At 37.7% G+C, this 19,855-nt stretch overlaps 1 protein-coding gene across 3 annotated transcripts in view; it reads right to left on the reverse strand.

The window, feature by feature from the left end:
- FAM102B (family with sequence similarity 102 member B) overlaps positions 1-19,855 on the reverse strand; it is a 30,936-nt gene that overhangs the window by 3,687 nt on the left and 7,394 nt on the right. For all 3 annotated transcript variants that reach the window (XM_030033588.1, XM_030033587.1, XM_030033586.2), the window contains exons 2-10: positions 11,577-11,697; positions 10,920-10,949; positions 10,296-10,412; positions 9,027-9,073; positions 3,965-4,071; positions 2,926-3,021; positions 1,143-1,326; positions 926-1,053; positions 455-524 (exon numbers count right to left, since the gene is read on the reverse strand). In XM_030033588.1, the coding sequence (XP_029889448.1) occupies positions 455-524; positions 926-1,053; positions 1,143-1,326; positions 2,926-3,021; positions 3,965-4,071; positions 9,027-9,073; positions 10,296-10,412; positions 10,920-10,949; positions 11,577-11,697 (900 nt within the window). The remainder of the gene's footprint in view (positions 1-454; positions 525-925; positions 1,054-1,142; positions 1,327-2,925; positions 3,022-3,964; positions 4,072-9,026; positions 9,074-10,295; positions 10,413-10,919; positions 10,950-11,576; positions 11,698-19,855) is intronic.

Here is a 19,855-nt window from a genome sequence, read left to right on the forward strand (position 1 = left end):
ATAGTGTAGCATATGGAAACAGGAGTTGTGAGCAAAACTAAAGTGAAGAAAATTAGGCTTGTTATCAGGAAGACTTAGAAGTTTGATACTGTAAAGGTAGATGACTAAAACACTTAAGACTTTCGTCCAGCTCCAGAGAGTAACGTAGCAAGTCTATAGAGCTAAGATTCCAAACTGGTGACTATTTCCTGTGTCCATACTGAATCTGAAAACTTTGGAACTATGACTCTTCAGAACCTTTGAAAATTATAATTCTTATGGCTGACACATCAGTTCTATTTTGGAACTAACCTACGGGTTTTGTTTTAAAACCCGACAGTCTAGCTCTTTTGGTGCTTTTAAATGATAGAGAATAGAAAGATACAAAGATCAAGAATGTATATGCAGAATAATTGCTGTATAAGATGCATTTTTGTTTAGTGTTACCTATGGATTAGTTGTTCAGGCTACATACCTGTTAGGTAAATGATGGCTTCCAAAAGAAGTGCTTCCACCAGGGCCCACAAATAATCTTAAACCTTCTTCTAAAAAGCAAGGGAATTAAAATATGTTAGCTTCCTTTAATGTTGCCCTAGCTAAAACTAAGTCATTTTAAATCTACCAGTTTTATAACTGATACTTTCAGATGCAAATGTTTTAAGTAATGAAGAACAAAACTTCACATGGTATAGGTTGGAGGAACTACCTTCATCATAGTTTTGCCCCTGCTCTTTTCTTTTCCGGCTTAAATTAATTCTCTGGGAAAGTTACCTGAGTCATGCAAGGGTCTTTTCAACTTCTGGGAGACAGGATGAAGCAGAAAATGTAGTGATCCATATGCACAGTCCTTATGATTACAAGCAACAGGGACTATGCAGGGAGTGGATTTTCCTAAGGCCTGTAATGTACATCAATTTTCCCTAAGCTTCCTTATTTATCTCCATACCTTCTGCACTTGAGTCTAAACTGAAGTCTTGACTCTGGAGTATTTTTTCAACTATATCATCAGCATCAACTCTGGTAGCATCAACTCTCTTCAGCTGTGACTCCACAGAGTCTTGCTTTACAGGATGTCTGCAAAAAATATATATTTAGAGCTCTTAGAAGTGATATAGTAAATTATATTTTATTTCTGCTACATAAGGCTTTCAAGTTAAGTGTACCTGCAGAGTTTTTCTGATACATCTTTAACAGATGTATCAATATTAGCTTCAGTTACTTTTGGCTTAGTCTCTTCACATGGCTCTAGAATACTTCCAATTCCTATTGAGGTACTACCCACCGAGGTGTTTCTCCTGTGGCAGAGTTCGGACAGGCTGGATGATCTAGAGTGACATGTGCTATATCCTGTTGGGAAAGTGTGGGAGAGCTAGGTTAGGTATGTTCTTGACAGCCAAGGTCATTACTTATATTTTACCATCCTGAAAGCAGAATTTGTGTTTTGTCTTCTTATAAAGAGACTTCAAAAGCCTTATGAATGTATGTGCATACACCACCTAGGCCATTCACTTCAGGTTTTGTATTCTAGCACATGCTGTTCTCTTTTTGTTCTAAATAACTCTTGCTTCCTAACAAATATAATGACTTGGTGTCATTACTTCCCCTTCAGCTTTTAGAGCTAAGTCTCCATTTGTAAGTTATTTGTTTTTACACATGGAAGAGGTAAAAATCTCATTCAGATATGTTGCTGGGTGAAAAACTGGCTGGATGGACGAGCCCAGAGGGTTGTGGTGAACGGGGTGAAATCCAGTTGGCGGCGGGTCACAAGTGGTGTTCCCCAGGGCTCGGTGTTTCTGTTTAATATCTTTATCAATGATTTGGATGAGGGGATCGAGTGCACCCTCAGCGAGTTTGCAGATGACACCAAGTTGGGAGGCAGGGTCGATCTGCTTGAGGGTAGGGAGGCTCTACAAAGAGATCTGGACAGGCTGGATCGATGGGCTGAGGCCAGTCATATGAAGTTCAACAAGGCCAAGTGCCGGGTCCTGCACTTGGGTCACAACAGCCCCATGCAGCGCTACAGGCTTGGGGAAGAGTGGCTGGAAAGCTGCCCGGCAGAGAAAGACCTGGGGGTGCTGGTTGACAGCCAGCTGAATATGAGCCAGCAGTGTGCCCAGGTGGCCAAGGCGGCCAACGGCATCCTGGCCTCTATCGGAAATAGTGTGGCCAGCAGGAGCAGGGAGGTGATTGTTCCCCTGTACTCGGCACTGGTGAGGCCGCACCTCGAGTACTGTGTTCAGTTTTGGGCCCCTCACTACAAGAAAGACATTGAGGTGCTGGAGTGTGTCCAGAGAACGGCAACCAAGTTGGTGAGGGGCCTGGAGCACAAGTCTCATGAGGAGCGGCTGAGGGAGCTGGGGCTGTTTAGTCTGGAGAGGAGGCTGAGGGGAGACCTTATCGCTCTCTACAGCTACCTGAAAGGGGGTTGTAGTGAGGTGGGTGCTGGTCTCTTCTGTCAGGTGGCTGGAGATAGGACGAGAGGAAATGGCCTCAAGTTGCAGCAAGGGAAATTTAGGTTAGATATTAGGAAAAATTTATTTACTGAGAGGGTTGTCAGACATTGGAATAGGCTGCCCAGGGAAGTGGTTGAGTCACCATCCCTGGAGGTATTCAAAGTGCATAGATGGGGTACTCCATAACATGGTTTAGTGGGCATGGATGACAGTTGGACTCCATGATCTTGAAAGTCTTTTCCAACCTAAATGATTCTATGATTCTATGAATTGGTGGAAGCTAAGGGAAAAAGCTGTCTCACATTCAAACAGATAATTCATTGTGCTTTTAAGAGGAAAAAAATGTTACCATCCCCGCACCTGAAACTCCTAGGAAAAAGCTTTCAACTTCAAACCATTTTTTTAAACATATAAAGTATACTTATTTTTTATAGTCTAAAACTGTGAAAGTAAATAAACCCCAACAATTCATAACAAAATTGTTAACAGCTACCTGACAGTTTTGACTGCTGACTTGCATAGCTTGATGTCCTGGAATGTCCACATGCACCAAGTTCATCTGGGACTGAAGCACTCTTTGATGAGACATCTGCAACATGTGCAAGTCAGATACTGTTGCTAAAGCCAGCTTTGTTATTACTTTGCCTGTAATGTTGATTAGATTCAAATGTCAGATTTCCCAGAGGGATTAGGGACTCGACACTGGTTTTCTACAAACCCTTTGAAGATTCAAGTGCTGCAAAAATAGCATGTATGTTAACAAACATGCATACCTTAAAAAAAAAAAGTTTCTGAGTAAAACAGAGAGTACCATTGGGTTAGAAAGATTTGTATGAAATGTAGTTCTAGATTTGTCTACACTGTCAACGTTAAAGAGATTACTATGCTTTCCATAGTACCATAGTAGAATGGTGTGCTAGATGTTTTCTGGCTGAAAAAGTAACTGTGGTTAAGACAACTTAAGCTGTGTTTAGGGTGGAAATGACTAAGCTATGTAAGAGCCTGAAGCTTGTTAAAAACAAACAAAAAACCCCACAACCACCCCCAAATTTCAACCTGTAATAAAGTGGTTTAATAGTATTTTTTTTTAATAGTCTAAATTTCAGAGTAACTACTTCAATTTTAAACAATACTTAGAACTTTTACCACTCAAAATTTACTCAGTTATGCATATTCCTATGATTCATATGTTGAGAATCAAGGGCCAGATTAAATGCTCAGTCAAAATAAAAATCCAAAGCAAATCAAGAAATGTGTCACACAGAAAATGAAAGATTTTAAATGTTAAAAAGAAGGCAGGCTATCAATCCAATTTCTGGTCTTTCTTTCCATTAAATAAACTGTTGCAAAAGTAAAAAAGAGAGACTCTACTGATGTTATCTAGGAGAGTGTGTCTCAACAAATAACCAAAGAAGGTCCCTTTGTCGGCCAACTGTCAGCATCCCTTTAAGATTTGAAGTATTTTGTAGATCTCCTTGAAGCTATGAAGCCAGTTATAAAAAAATTGAGAAATTAAGAGCATTATTTTATACCTGTCATGCCCAGATGTACTACTTTTAAGTTTTCTCCACCTTTCCTGTCTTCATGCAAAGATTCTGGTTCTCCAACAATTGCTATAGACATTGCTGTGGAAGGAGGCCTGTAAGAAAAAGGTGGTTAAGATTTGCTGTACTTTTGCTGTAATCCCTCCAAATTGATCAGCACAGATTTTTCTTTTCAAGTAAATCAGCATAGTTCATGCTGTGCTTCAAGTTAATAGGCTTGTAACTTTTTTTTCAAAACATGCTGCCTAGCCCCCTGTTAAGAAGAAAAAAAAAGAAAAAAAAAAAAGGCTATTGCTATTGAGCTTAAGGACATTTTACAAAATCCATCTGCTCAGTCCTTCAGGCTTCTGGGGATCCTTGGAAATGCTTTTCCTTTTTTGATGATTGGTGGAGTGTTTATTTTGAAGTTCTAAATTATTTTTTTTTCAGTGTATGAATCACAGGATAATTTATATGCTAAGAATATATATAATTCGGTACTTCATGGAATACATGATGAGACAGTAAATTAAAAAAACCAAAATCCACACAATCCACACAGTTGGCCTACTTGGGTAGTGCACTGTGATGTACTCCTGGCTTTGTTTCATCTCTGTTACAGTACATGAGGAGATTCTGAGCTGATAACCCTCCCGCTCCTAACAAAGGGGCCTATGTTACCATATCCATGTATTCCCCTCTAAATTCTACCTCCTGCAAAATAAAAAAAGCATCACATACACCATAATTTAAATTTGGCTCAATATTAAAAAAGATTTTAATAAAGCTTAAATGTGTGTTTCAGATTATACCAAGACCCAAAGGGATATATTTTATTAAAATGAATAAACTTCTAAGTTTGTGTTTTGCTAGTGCAAAAGAAACTAATTAGAAAATGACAAAGTGAAAGTAGTCTTCTCTTGCGAGCAAACACAACTAAAATACATTTCAAGATGTTACCTACAGTTTTTTTCATGCTTTGTTATTTTTGACTTTGGGAACAGACTGTTGGTCTGCATACAAATGGATATTTGTTGACATTTTTAGATTTGACATATTCAATAAATTAGTCACTGTCTTTATGTACAGTAACATACCCCTCTTATGTTACATTTGAAAGTAAAGAGAGTAAGAGAAAAAGCACTTCTAGAAATACAATGCTTGTGTGACTTAACTGCATAACATACTTCTGAAAGCAAGAACTGAATGATTTCAGGGATGTCACCTCAGATCAAACATCAAGCCTTCTAGGCTTCTTCATAAAATATGTAGCTGATCCCAGATTGTGAAATTGTTGTAAGGTTTATTTTTCCTTCTACGAAGGACATCTGGATTAGATAAATTTTTTGTTCTGTTTGTGTTGAAACCTTACGTTCCAGGAAATGGTTATATCATCATAAGAAAATGCCAAGTCTGAATAATTTCAGTTAGAGATATTTTCTTAGGGAGCCAGAAAACTATTTAGGTACTAATTTCAACTCCTTCGGTACCAGCCAGTAAAGAACAGAAATACATTGTTTTATTAGTATTCTGGTAGTGCATTTCTTCCCCCTCTCTGGGCTGATCTACAAACTCAGAAAGTCTCACTAGGCCTTAGCATAAGTGTAATGAGTTGGGCGGTTATATGTCCCTTGACCGTACCAGGAACTCTTGCATGGCTAAGACAGGGAGTCATGCTGACTGACCCAAGGACTCCTGCTGCTTGGCGGAGGTGGGGGACGGGAGTAGAGATAATTAGTTCTCTCCTGACAACCTTAAGACATATCTCAGTCCTCTCCTAACTATCCTGGAGCATCCCGTATCTGAATCTTAATTCATTCTCTGACAGCCCTGGAGCCTTCCTTATCTGACTTGTAACTCATGCGTCACGGTACCAGCACAACTGGAATCCCAGTAATTTGTTGATGACAAAAGTCAATCATCTCCCAAACGTATAAACAGCAGTACTAAGTGGGATGCTTTGAGCTCTCCTGGATCGCAGCGGGCTGCGACCAGCATCTCCCTCTGAGTGGGATGCCTCTCAGAGCTCGCAGACTTTCCTGTTTGCGAAAATTGGAGGTCTTGTCGCTGAAAGCAGACAAGACTTGGGCTGATACTCTCTGCTGCTTCAGGCTCAACCCTTTGCCCATTGAGAAAGATGCCGAAGCATTTGATGTGAGCGTTTTCACGGAACTCGAGGGGAATTTTTAACAGGTATACCTCCTTTACTCACTTATGTATATCTCTTAGTGTCTTTATGCATGTGTGTGTGTACTAACCTGAATATTCTATAGCAAGTATATTACAAATATTGCTTTTCAAATCTATACTTACATTACTGTTGTGAACTTTATTTGACTGTGAATGAATCTCAGGCTACTATTATACTCACAATCTCTTTAGATATAAACCATTGACCAAGTCTGGGACTAGGAGTGGATCCAGCCGCACCTAGACTCCAACAGGAGTTTAGAAAGCAAGGGGGTCTTCTCTGAACCTCGTGACTCAACGGGAGGGTCTTCCCTACCCTTTTTACATTCCCGATCTCTGTACAAATCACGAGAAATCAATTCTAACTCGATTTTTCTTTGTATGTTTCTCTTTTACCCTATTGCATCTTCAGTCTCTGTATACATAATGTTAGTTTGATTCTAACTTAATTTTCCTTTGTGTGTTTCATCCATGTATTAAGTAATAGAGTGAACCTTGCCATCGAATTCTGTGAAGTCGTGCTTTCATATAAATTCCTATTAAATCATTTTTGCTAATACCATTGGAGGTGATTCTTTAAGCAGTCCAAAAACACTCTACTTCCCAACAAGTATACAAGACTAATGATCAGTTAGTTGCCTTTGAGAAATTGTTTATCAGTACCAGTGATGTATTTGTTAATAGGTCTGACTCAAAAGTAAATCAAGAGTTGCTAAATAACTAGGGGTACAGAAAAACTTTGCCCAATGAAACAAATTCAGGTAATAACCTCTTACTATTTATTCAGTAAGCACAAGATGAGATTTTACAGTGTTCTATTCTTATTGAAGGTTAGAAGCAGAGAGGATAAAGGGCCATTAGTGGTGCAAGGGGACATTGAAGAGTTCCTGTGGTGAATCACCTGAGCTAGACTGGTGCAGGCAATGTTCTCAGATCTCCTCAGAAACAATGGTTAGGATACAGCCGCAGCAGTAATGCACAAAGTCTCTAGTTGCTACAGAAACCGGTTCTCAATTTCTTGATTACACCAGAACCTACCTCGAACCACCTAAAACCTGCAAATCATGAGTTACTTCATACTTGTACCTCAGACTGAGTTAGGTCAGTGCTGCTTTTCTTGGAGCTTCAGCCTCATTTCACTTTAAACACAATCTTTTTTACTTAATAAAGACTCCAGTATATGTTTACTGCTACAGATTAAGCCTGTATGAGATTATTATCCCTCTTCATTGGATTATTCAGAGGGACATTGATTACCTGCATTAATCTGATAAAAGATGAGTTTAAATTCCATTTACGAGAGTATTTTGAATAGGAAACCTAATCCGTAATGAAGTAAAAGTGTTTTAGTGTAGCAGTTCGTAAGTAAACACTCTATCTCTACAATGGAAAATATCTTTGATCCAGCATAAGGTCTGAAAGTATAAATGAAAGTTGAGAACCTACACAAAAAGTTGAGATTGACATAACAAGGGTGAAGCTAGCAATTTTTTCCAGATTGTTTTCCTTAAGCTCATTTATTCTTTTCAAGTTATATGTAATACTTGGAACTCTGCCTTAGATTGTTTTTGAAAGGGCTGACATGAGAACAAGCATGTTGTCTCAGACCAAAGGTCTATCTAGCCTTGCATCCTGTTTCTGTCAGCAGCAAACAACAGATGCTGAGAGAATACAGCACGCATAGTAATGTATCTCCTGAATATTCTTCCTGCATCTCCTCATCTGTAAGTTAGATATTTCTTAAGCCTCATCTGATGTTTTACACTTAATAGCCCTCAGTAATTTTTTATTCAGGAATCTGTCTTAATTCTTTCTTGAGCTTTTATTATTCACAATGTGTAGTAGCAAGGAGTTCCAGAGCTTAATCACATGTTGTGGGAAGAAAATACATCCTCTCATTTTGATTCCATCTCCTACTAGTTTCAGTATAACAACGTGATGAATGGCTTTCAGGTTATTATAAAATATCTTGTATAATACAAATGACGTGAGAGTTCTTCGCTTCCTACTGATCAGGATAATTAAGGCATGGTTAGCAAGATAGTGGTGTTCTCTGGAAACAGGAAGCTTGCCAATTGTACTGATTCAGTTTAGTTATCCACAAAGCTTGGGTGCCTCATAACAAAATGGCTTATTAGTCTAGAAAGAAGGCAACAATTTCATCTCATTCAGGACTAGGTTTTTCCCTAGCATGTGTGATTTTTCTTTTCTGTGGTTAGTTATGGAAGCTAACATGCTCTAGCAAAACTATTACATTTCCTTAACTACACATTAAAGAAAATAATGCCAAAGGATCCCCAATATATAGCAGTGTATTTTCCTAGCTACCTCCCCCCCCAGATATTACCTCTTGCATCTTTTACTAAGTTGCATAATGTCTTTGCTAACTAAATATCTGTAAGTGCTTTCTCTTGTACTAAGTCATATCACACTTCTGTTGTTTTTTTTTTTTTTAAATAAACCTTTTAAAATCACCTGAGACTTGTGAATAAAAGGTGTAACAGCACATTTTCCAAACACAAGTATTAGTCAGGTCACCCCACACCAAGTATATTTATATAAGCTTGCTGCAGGAACAGTTTCCCTTAAGTGTTTCTTTGATTATAATTTTTTTTTAATTACAGATGTACAGGCCAGTATTCTTTGCTTAAAAATATACTAAGTATTTAACAGCAAGGAGAACTATGATACTCCTACTGGTATTTTTACCACGTTAGCCATTATTCAGCTACCATCCCATTTGTTTGTGCCTTTTTTCTTTTTTTGTTTTTTAACATTGTTGCCAGGTTGGAGAGATTCATAAATGCAAATTAGAAGTGTAATTCTGAACATGGAATGTATGACCAAAACACTATCCCACACAGATTTTTCATAAACTTACATTTTAAAGCATGGGTCTCCGGACATTAGCTGCATGTTGATCAAAACCTATACATTAAGAAAACAAAACCCACTGTAAGAAAAAAAATGGAATTGGTCTGTGATACATGGTCATGTCACTAAGTTATACTTGCCACAAATCTTACATTTAAGCAAAATAAAATGGCATCATCACATACGCAAATAAACACACTTATGCAAAAAACTACATCTTTTTTCTTAGTACACATGCAAACAACACAAAATAGCATTTAAAGTAACATAGTTGCACATACAAGATTCTGCAAGAGATCAAGAACAATCATAGAATCATTAATAGTTAAGATGGCTTCAAGGGAAAAATAGAGACAGGAAATCTGAAAGATTAATGAGCAAACAGAATATTGTTTAAAACAGTGCATGCTGAAGTATGTTCTTTGCCGAGAATGTTTAGCAAACTGCTAGCATACAAGAACGGGTTGTGCTAACATCTGAGATAAAGTAAAAGCACGAAAGGTAAATAATGCCATAGGACAACAATGCATTGAGAAGGCTAGTTAGCGGGGTCAAAGCCATCAATTAAAATTTTTTCTGGAAAAAGTCTATGACTGTCTTAAAGAAATCAGAAAGTGCATGCTTAAATGGTATACTCAATAGTATGAGAAATTAATCCTGGTGTCTTGGTAGGAAAAGAAATTTTTAAAAAATTTACTTGTAACATTCTGTATGTAATTATTTTCAAGTTAATGCAGGTTATTGAATTTTTTAAACTCCCTGGACTAATGGGAGAGGACAGGAGGGTAGGTTTCTTCAAACAATGTTCACCCGTTGTTACATTGATTACTATGAAATAGAAAATGGAAAGTTCCATGGAGTCACGGAGGTGTTGAAGCTGGCTTATACATAAATAAGCCAATTAAGAGATTCACTCTTAGAAAAGCTGCACAGGAAGTTGCCCAGTCTTAAAGATATAATTGCTACATTTATATTAATGTATTAACTTTTTCATCGTGCTTCCCTATTCAATTTTTCATTTCCTGTTAAAATAGGAATACCGTTTGAAAACTTTTATTTTACAGCTATCCTTCTCCATTTCAAAGAGTAGGACAAATTCTATTTCTGACTGCATGGATTTTAATGATTCTTTCTAAACAACACTAATGTTTTTACTTTAAATAGTTTTCCTTCTAGAAAGAGGTTCAGCAAATATGTTTTAAATTTCATTAAGTGCTTAATAATACCACTTGTTCTCTGCTTTATTAGTTTAAGTACGATAAAGGAAACAACATACTTTGAGAATGGAGTTATCCTGTCTTGTATTTTTGGTATCATAACCTTCCAGTAAACAGCGACGAGTGGTATTTCCCGATCCAGCAAACTCTGCTAGATTTAGATCTGCAAATCCCAGCTGTTAAGAGAAAATTACAAAGTTAGTAGTAAGCATATTACTAAATGAAGGTACTTGCTACACGCACAATATTGACTGCCACTGAACAGCAGTTTCCCTCAGATATGAATAAGAGGATGCCCATTAAATGGAGTGGCTCAAGGCAAAAAACAGAAAACAAACTTTGAATGTCAAATTCTGCATAGCTCTATTTTCAATTAAAAATTAAAGTCTCAAAAGAAAAAAGAACAAGGAGAGTTTATTTTTAAAAGTTAACACACGCAGAAGGGTTTACTTTTATCAACGCTTTCAGCATACTAAATGGAAAGAAAAAAATATTCTGGTGGTATAATACTCTTACATACTTATTAAACACACTGATCAAAAGTTCCAAACCCCTGTGTCACTATAATACATATAATGAAATCATGGGTATTAGAGTACTATTCTGGAATTACTTTAAAAGGGCATAAAATGACAAGAAATAAAAGCTAATTCATAGGCAAAATTAGATACATCTCAATTTACCTTTGCATATGCCTTTCCTCCTTTTAACTCCTAGGAAAAAAAAGAAAAAAACCCATGCCATTAAGCCATTAAAGATACTGACTGAGGCTTTTTGGTTGTTTTGGTTTGGTTTTTTAGAAAAGCAAATACTAATCTTCATTTTAAAATAGCTCAACACACATTTGCTAGGCTGTACTGTTGTCATTTAGAACTTAATATTAATAATGTCCTTGGTGCAGGCCAGCAGGAGACTGTCATCTTGCGGAGAGGGGGAAGGGTGAGTGCCTGATGCAGACCAGCACTTGGCTCTTGCAAAGTCTAACCCCAAAGGTAGGAAGTGCTGCATACAAAATTCTGGTACTTAGCACAGTTCAAGGCTTCTGAGTTTACTGCTGCTTACTAGAAGTATCTGTCAAGGGGCAATTTTGTAAAGACCAATGAGCAATTCATTTGCTGTCCTGCTGGAGTAAGTGTTCTTTTCAATAAGAATGTAAAAAAACATGAATTAGTCAAGCTAAGGTAATTAATAAGATTACTACGGAATTTTGACTAGAAGAATACCTGACATGGTTGCAGCTAAAATTTGCTTTATGAAGTTTATCAGATATTTAAAAATTAAACCAAAAGAAGTGAAGAAAGAGCAGGGAAAGAGGAGAGGAGGGAAAAAGAGCTACTTACCTTCCGTACAGACACCCTGCAAATGCAAGTATCCAGAATTCCCGTTGTGGCACTGGCACTGATTTTGCACATAAATAAGAACTTTTTCTTCCAGCGGACACAGTTTGCCTGTACTACCTCCCTGGAAATAGAGAACATATGCTTAGTATCAGTTGCATATATATTCAGGACCATAAAATGCAATAGGACAGCTCAAGAACAAACACAGGTTCCACTGTTTGTAGAGTGGTCACTTCACGCAAAATCTGATCCAAGGCCTGAATAATCATCCTTCATTCTTCTCTTTGTGTAGCAAGAGTAATAACGGTTTCAAACCTTGAACACAATATTAGACCTACAGAAAATTCAACAGCTATGTGTTTTTGCAAATGAATGAGACCGTGATTTCTCCCATTTGCCTCAGAAGAGTGAAGTCTTCCTGAATGTTAGCTCCCAGGCACTGTCGTCCAAGCTGCTGAGCTTTGGAATGTGCTCAAGATACCTTCTTTGTCAAGTAGTATTTCAATACAGAGAAATCATACAAGCAGAACTAGATAAATTTGAGGCCTGGAAAAGTACAAAGGAGATGATATATAATAACCAGATACAAAGTAATGCACTTGGGGAAAACAAGAATTTCAGCTACATACTGGGACCTTGCCATTTCAGACCAAAATAAGAGAACTAACATCTGAACGGATTTGTTCATTGCAGGAGGATTACAACCTGACAATATGATGCAGCTGAAAAAAAGGCAAAATATAGGATGCTTTCAGCTATATTAATGTTACTATATAAGGCTCAAACAGAACACATTATTCTGTTTGGGTAACTCTGGCTGAGCAAGAAGACTCCAAAATGAACAGGTACAGGGAGGACAAACGGAAAACTCCTGTATCTTATAAGAAAAAATTACATATAATAAAAATACACTAGTGATTCAAACACTTCAGAGACCAAATAACTTTAAGTCAAATTAAAAGTGATTAGGACCAAAATAAGGCATAATCAAACACCCATTTAAAACTGAAAATTACAAGGTCTCAAACCACAGAGCAAGTTTCTATAACAAGCCTTCAAATAAAAGAAGTAGGAGCAAAAAAAAAATCTTACTGTAATTAAAGACAAGGTTGGCCAGTTTGTCAATAACAGGGGACATAAGGACTGTGATTCTGAGGGACCTGCCTTAGTGATCAAAAGCTCTTTTCTAGTCCCATGTTTCTAAACTCAGAACTTGGAACGGTCAAGAAACTGATAATTTCTTCTACCACTCTAATCGTTCAAATACACTCTTCACATATTAAAGCAATATTTGTCCTTTCCTTTCTCTTCCATTTTTCCAATACATACATTCCTATGTTTTATATCAACTTCTTACAGCAGCTTATTATTGAAGATCTAGTTTGACATCTTTAACAGAGGTAGTATTCTACAGTTCCACATAAGCTGGAGTCAGTTTATCACACCTGTGGAGAAATGATGAATTGCAAGGCTCACACAAAAGCTCCGATTTGCTGTACTGGTGAGACTGCCAGCTACAGCACTCACCGGCACCATGACTTCCTAAGGTAGGAATAAATTAGCCTGCCTAAAACAAGTCAGTTTAATGAGCACAACAGACTAACGGATTCTGATGATACAACACTGAGTCATATTCAAGCATGTTACCTAAAAGGAACAGTCTCTGTACACCATGATCTGCCTTCTATCTTTTATGTTTTACATTGTAAACTTTCCTGTGCTTTGGAAAAAAAAAAAAAAATCCTGAACTGCCAGTATATGAGTTACTTAAATCCAAAATAGAACCAGAATTCAAAAAAGGGAAATTACAAACAGTTACATCCTCTACTGGAAACAGGCTCAGGCAAGAAGTCATCAAGTAGAATACAACCTTAAAGGGGTATGTGATAACTGCTAACATTTGTTGCACTTAGAAGACCTAGGAATAACTACTGTAGCACTTACATGATAGTTGCTCAACTCTCAGGTAAAGAAAATAGTCAACTAGATGCCCACTGTCAAGCAGAACACATCTATCCAAGTGCATAGGTATCTGGGGTCTGCGTATTTGCAAGTTTCACAACACTGTGCTTAAAGATCACGCAACTCTGGAAACACAGTGGTCCAGCCTTACTGAAATTAAATTAGAAATTAAATCTCCAGAAATTATTTTCTTTAAGTTCTTTTTTTTTCTAAGTAACATTTTGAGCTAATCCTAAAAACAAAGAAATAAAAGGCCCTCTTCTTTCTTAAAAACACCACCACATCAAGAACTATTTTACCACAAGCAGGAAAAAAGGAGAAAAAACTTTTTCATAAGCTAACTACAAATTTTTGCTTCAGATAAAGAAGGGATATTTATGTCACTACCTTAAGTCATTAAATTCACTGTAGTACTCTGATCCTTCTGTCAACAGTTCTATCAGGATAGATTGAGAATGCTAGAAACTTATGAAACAATACTAACGTCCTCTTGTGAGCACCAGAAGCAACAGGCCTGCATTGATACTGAAAGACAATAGAATTGCTCATGGCCTCAACCCTGCTGGTAGTTATCCTAACTTTTGGGAGCTTGTTAGACGATAAAGAGTGAGCAGGAAGGTGAACTTGAATGCAGATTAACTAAGTGATATGGTTGGTCAAGATTTTCTTTCACTAAAACCATCGCATTTTGGCACACTGGTAGTATTCCTCTCAAAAAAACCCCAAACGCATAGACACAAAAAATCCCAGAATCAGATTTTATTTCTAGTTTCAGCACAGAGTAAGAATGTCAGTTTTAACACACCACTCTACATTAAAGGCAAAATTAAAAATGCCATTGCCAAACAAAGTGATTGTTGTAGCTGGCTGTCTGTTTTACTGGACTTTAAAGAATTAATGAAATTAAATCTTACCAGAAATATCTAATCAATACTAAAAAGCATGCAATTATACAAACCTTTAGTAAGTCTCAAAGAGCAAGAATTCTTACCAATCTTTTGACTTAACCTCCTCCTGCATTCTATCTCTAGTTTCAGATCCAGGCGTATCAGCTATGGCTGTGAATCCATGGGGAGCCTGCATGTGCACATTACTATGCATCCAATAATATCTGCAAAACACTTCCAGCCTCGAGTGTCCTTTTGGAAACTAGAAGCAATGTAGATTATCTGCTATTCATTATAAGGCTATAAAACAATGCTACAAGACTGAAAGTGTTCACTTGTCATCCATAAAGGTCAGAAAATCCCTTCTCATAGCATCTGTTCATCATACAAGTAGGACAGTTGTCATCACCCTTACCACCCTTCCCTTATCTCCCAGGATACCATTGGGCCTACCAGTAACAATCACTTCTCCTCCTATTCATCATTTTGCTACGTTCCTGTGGTGTTTTTACATCTGTAATAGTTCCAGTTATGAAGTAATAATAGTTTTTAAAAAAAAAAAAAGTTTCTGTAAACTCATAAGGTCAAAATAATGTGCCAAAATCTTTGTACAACTCAGTATTACGGTTCAGGTTATGCTTCTACTTCTCAGAACAGCTTTCTACCTCTACTGCAAACTACAAAGCAGCTTTACACTGTACAGTTATATAGTATTCCAGACATCACTAACATTATAGTAAAAGATAATTTAGTGAACATTAAATGTAATTTTGCTTGTAAATACAAGATAAATGTAAATAACATCTGCTTGAGAAATGTAAGTGTCCTTAAAACCTTTAAGGTTTTCGAATTTATTTCAACATACCGATACTACTGTATGTATATCATCGTTCAAGTAAGGAAGATAGCACAAAAACACTACGCTTTTGGAAGACTCAATCCACTCATATCACAGGTCAGGATTTATTCAGGGAAATAATTTAATAAACTTTAAATAGGATGATCAGGTTTTTAAGTTCTCTTACAAACAAACAAGTAAAAGTTACAGTAAAAAGACCTCAGTTATAGATACTGATGCTTTAATTCTTGTAAAAATAAAATCAAGTAAAACCTGGAATATCCCTTCCTCCTCATAAGGACACCAAAAAAGTATCAGTTTCTTTCACTGACACATTGTTTTAAAGAACGAGATATTTGAAGCATTTGTACATAATCTGCCCCCAACCAACTGCCCCCCTGCCCCACACAGTCCTTCTAATTCCATTATATAAAGAAAAATTTGACATATTTCAATGAAGGTAGTTTTTGTGTAAAGAAAAGCACCAGCAAGTTACTTCCCTCGTGCGGAAAAAAAGGTCAAATAATCAGAACATTTAACTTTAAAGAGTAGTATCTAAGCTTATAAGCTTCTTAGTTCAAGTGCAAGGACTTTAGAAAATAAAGTTATATTGATTGGTTACTATGGAAATGAACCCAGATAACTTCTTGGCAGCTGTGCCTATGCTACAGTGCATGCTAGAGAAAGCTTTCCATTATGAGTCAGTTTCCTATGAGCCTCACAGTTGCTTTACCACATGCAAAGCAAAACCAGTTGGTTTATAAATCAAAATATATCTTAGTTACTAAGATGCATTCAAATACATACTAGGTTGTAGTGCTTTGGTGTAACTTAACTAATGCTCTCAGTAAGACCTAACCAAGAACAAATTGAACAGACAGATATTTTAAGATAAAATTATTCCAAAGTATAGTTTAAGTTACCATCAGTTTAACAAATTGGTTTTAGTTTAGAGGGACAATTTCACATTGACTAAATTTCAAATGCAAGATTTCAGCTGTAGACAAGTCTTCTTCTATACATATTTTATGTACTGTACACAATTTGCAATTTAGAATGATGAATAAAAGTCTTGTTTTTTTCCTCTTCTGATCCACAAGAGAAAATCCACAAGAAAACCAACACAAAAGAGAAAACAAATCCTAATCCAGTCAAGTCCTCATCCTAATTTGTTAACAAGTGATGGGCTCTTTTTTTTTTTTTTTAGGGTGTTTATGACCAGCAGATTGTTTATTCATTTCCACATGGATAAGGATATGAATAATGGCTTGTTTCAGCAAATAGCTACAAATGCAAATATAAATCACTTTTAAGGACCTTAAGTGTCATGGGAAAAATCCCTTCTTGCCAAATGGAAAAGCTTTAGCAGGAGAGGCTTAGAAACAAAGACGACAAAACTCCTTGTGGACATTTACCAAAATACTGTGTTCCATTAATTGGAAAACTGTTTATTCAAGTTTTTATCTGAATTATTCTAGACAGCCAATTATAACATTTAGCCCTATGGGGATAATTATGTTAAACAGATTGTTTTTCTACTGCAATTATTTTAGAATCATTGGTCACCGAAGAAACAAAAAAATTGGGAGCATTTGTTTTCAGTTTTAAGATGCCATTTGGTCTTTATATCAGACTACTTTCACGTGAAACTCGTTCTAGAAATAATTTTGGAATCAATTGGGTCAGTACGCTTCTTTATGTTAAGGAAAGGAGTGTTTGCTTAGACGTCTTACAGCTTTTGGACAGAACATGAGTCACCTACTCAGTATAAATACCTTGAAAAAATAGCTTTTTCACTCCATGAGGTAAATGGGAATATTGTTGTTATAATTATTATTTTTTAAAGCTGGTAGTTTGATGGGAGTGTTGCTTTGGACTTCTAAAAATTGTTGAGGCCAGGTTCTCTGAGTCCAGAGTACAGTGAATAAAATGCCTTTAGAAGAGTTATCTCTGAGCAAGTGCAACTTTTCCAGTATGGCCTAAGTTTTGCTTACTTCTTTTAGGGGAAAATATATCATGTTGATGAGACAGGCCGAGAGAAGCGAGGCTGCTGCAGCTCCACTCCCCAGATCCAACGTAGCAAGGCTGAAGATATACTCCCGGTAAGCACCCACACACAGCACACATACGCAGCTGGCTACACAGATCACAGACACACGGAGCACTCGCAGAGACAGCCAGCACCAACGGCCTCATCCCTTTCCCCTCTCTGGCTGAACAGGACAGAGCTCTGCTACCAAGACCGTTATATATCCCAGGCTACACCACCTACTGGACAGCTAGTCCAGCTTGATACCGGATAGCATTTACACGCTCGCACACCTGCACTCGGTCCAGGTGCTGGCACCACAGGCACACAGGTCTCTGACTCCTGGTCCCACCCCAGTGGCTGGCACTTGGTTTCACTCATCCGGCCTCTCCAGTTGCTGGCACCCAGGCACACTGGTGCTCTGGCCCATGATCCCAGGGCAGCTGCTGGCACCAAGACTCTCACTCACTCCAGTTGCTGGCACAACGGACACACAGGCCCCTGTGACCCACAGTCTCACTCCCACGGCTGGAACTTAAGTCCACTCACTCAGGTCTCTCCTGTTGCTGGCACCACAGACACCCAGGCCCTCTGATACAGTCTTGACTCCAGTTGCTGGCACTCAGACCCCTCCATAAACACTGAACAGAGAGCCCTTCACCCAGGAAAGAGTTAGAATGTAGTTTAATATGAAGATACAATAGACTGCACTCATTAGAAACAGGGCATGGCCAGAAAAACGTACCAACTAGCAAACTATTGATACCGAACTGGGCCTTTTGTCCCCTGACCTCTCTACTTTCCCCACACTTGTTCCTTCCCAAATCACCTAAATTCATCCCTTCCTCCAGCTTTACATCCCCTCATGTAACATCCCCTAATAAGCCTCTTCCCCTGCATCCCGTAATGCATCTCATAGCACTATACAGCAACTCCCCTCAGTCCAGAAGGTGCTTTAGCGTTAGCTCAACATGATGGGTTTCCTGCCTGGACAATGGGGGTGAGGCTCGCCTGGGACAGCCCTGGGAGGGGCCCAGACAGGGTGGCCCCTTGTCCAAGTCCATAATTTCAGTTCCCCACCTGCCTCTGTGTCCCTAAGCTTGTGTAGACTGGCCTTTGATGGGCTGATGGCTCCTGTGACAGGCCTGGGAATAGCTGGGGCAGGGTATTATTTTAGCTTCTCCACCCCCCCGCCTTTGTTTCCTGTGCTCATTTGTGGGTGTGCATATGAACTTTTATCACCTGACCTAACAGCTTCCTTTGATCAACCCTTGGCTGAACAAAGTTAATACAGTTAGCTCTGTCCTTCTGATACAAATACAGTGTTTAGTAGGTTGGAGTAACACAGAGTTATTTTTTGTGTAGGAAATAGTCTTTTAAAATGGGAACAATTTCCCATTCATATATATATATATATATATTATATAAAAAGACAAACATCTTTCTTCTGCAGAACGCCAGAGCACCTAACAAAGAACGCCAATGTCATGATCCCACCTTAGAGAGACATGAATTAATGCATTAGCCTATAATCTAACAGTTTATCAGCCACACTTTTAGTGCCCTCAGTGCTTCACGTACTTTACAGTAAGATTTGACTTTTCCTAGGCTATCTTAAGCATTAGGAAGGTACTGTGGGATATAGAGGTCTCATTTATACTAGGGAACACATAATGGTTTGGTATGCAAGAGAAGAATACCCTCTTGCACCCCTCTTACCCAAAATCTACTTCCGTTTAAAATTTGTGCAGTCTCACAGTTGAGGGAAAGATATAGGTACCCGTGCAACAGGCTCCTAGAGCAATTGAGTAGCTTCTTATCAGTCTACTTCCAAGCAAAACACTGTGCACTACTATTCAGTCTGCCAGGATCTGAGAAATAGCTTGGTATTTATAAAGCATTAAGAACCTTGGAAGAAAATTACTTCTACTACACAGAAATGTAGTCTTCTCATTTGGCTTAGATCCACACAGCTGAAGTGTCAATATGGTTTACTCATGTCTTTTCTTTTAATATCTCTACTGTACACACAAACAAAAATATAAACAAGATCACCCAACAAAGAGATCCTTCACTTTCAAATTAAACTAAAATCCCTAGTGCTTAGTTGATAATGGAAGTAAAACCAAACACAAATAGATAAATACAAAATTAAAACAGGTATTTTGAAAGCAAATAAAGAGATCTAGCACCAACACCAGTACCATTTTTATTCGAATGTATGCCATGCATGTAATACACATAACTTAATACACATAACATACATGCTGCCCATGCATGTACCAATTCCAACCTCAGCATGTTTAAAGAACATTGAGCCACAAAGGAGCAAAAAACATGCAATATAACTTTTCAAATACCAAGATATACTTTAAATTGTTAAATTTTATAACCAGAAGGCTAAATTTAGTCTTCATACAGAAAGATGCATCTCTTGAAGTTAGAGCTCAGAGCATGATCTCCAAAGTATACACTGTAGTAATAAACTTATGCAAAGCTTCAATTTATTTCTCATATTCAGGAAGAAATACAGTTTACTTTTCCTTTAATATTCTGCATTTCC

Source organism: Aquila chrysaetos, chromosome 12, assembly GCF_900496995.4.
Source record: "Aquila chrysaetos chrysaetos chromosome 12, bAquChr1.4, whole genome shotgun sequence".
NCBI lineage: Eukaryota > Metazoa > Chordata > Aves > Accipitriformes > Accipitridae > Aquila > Aquila chrysaetos.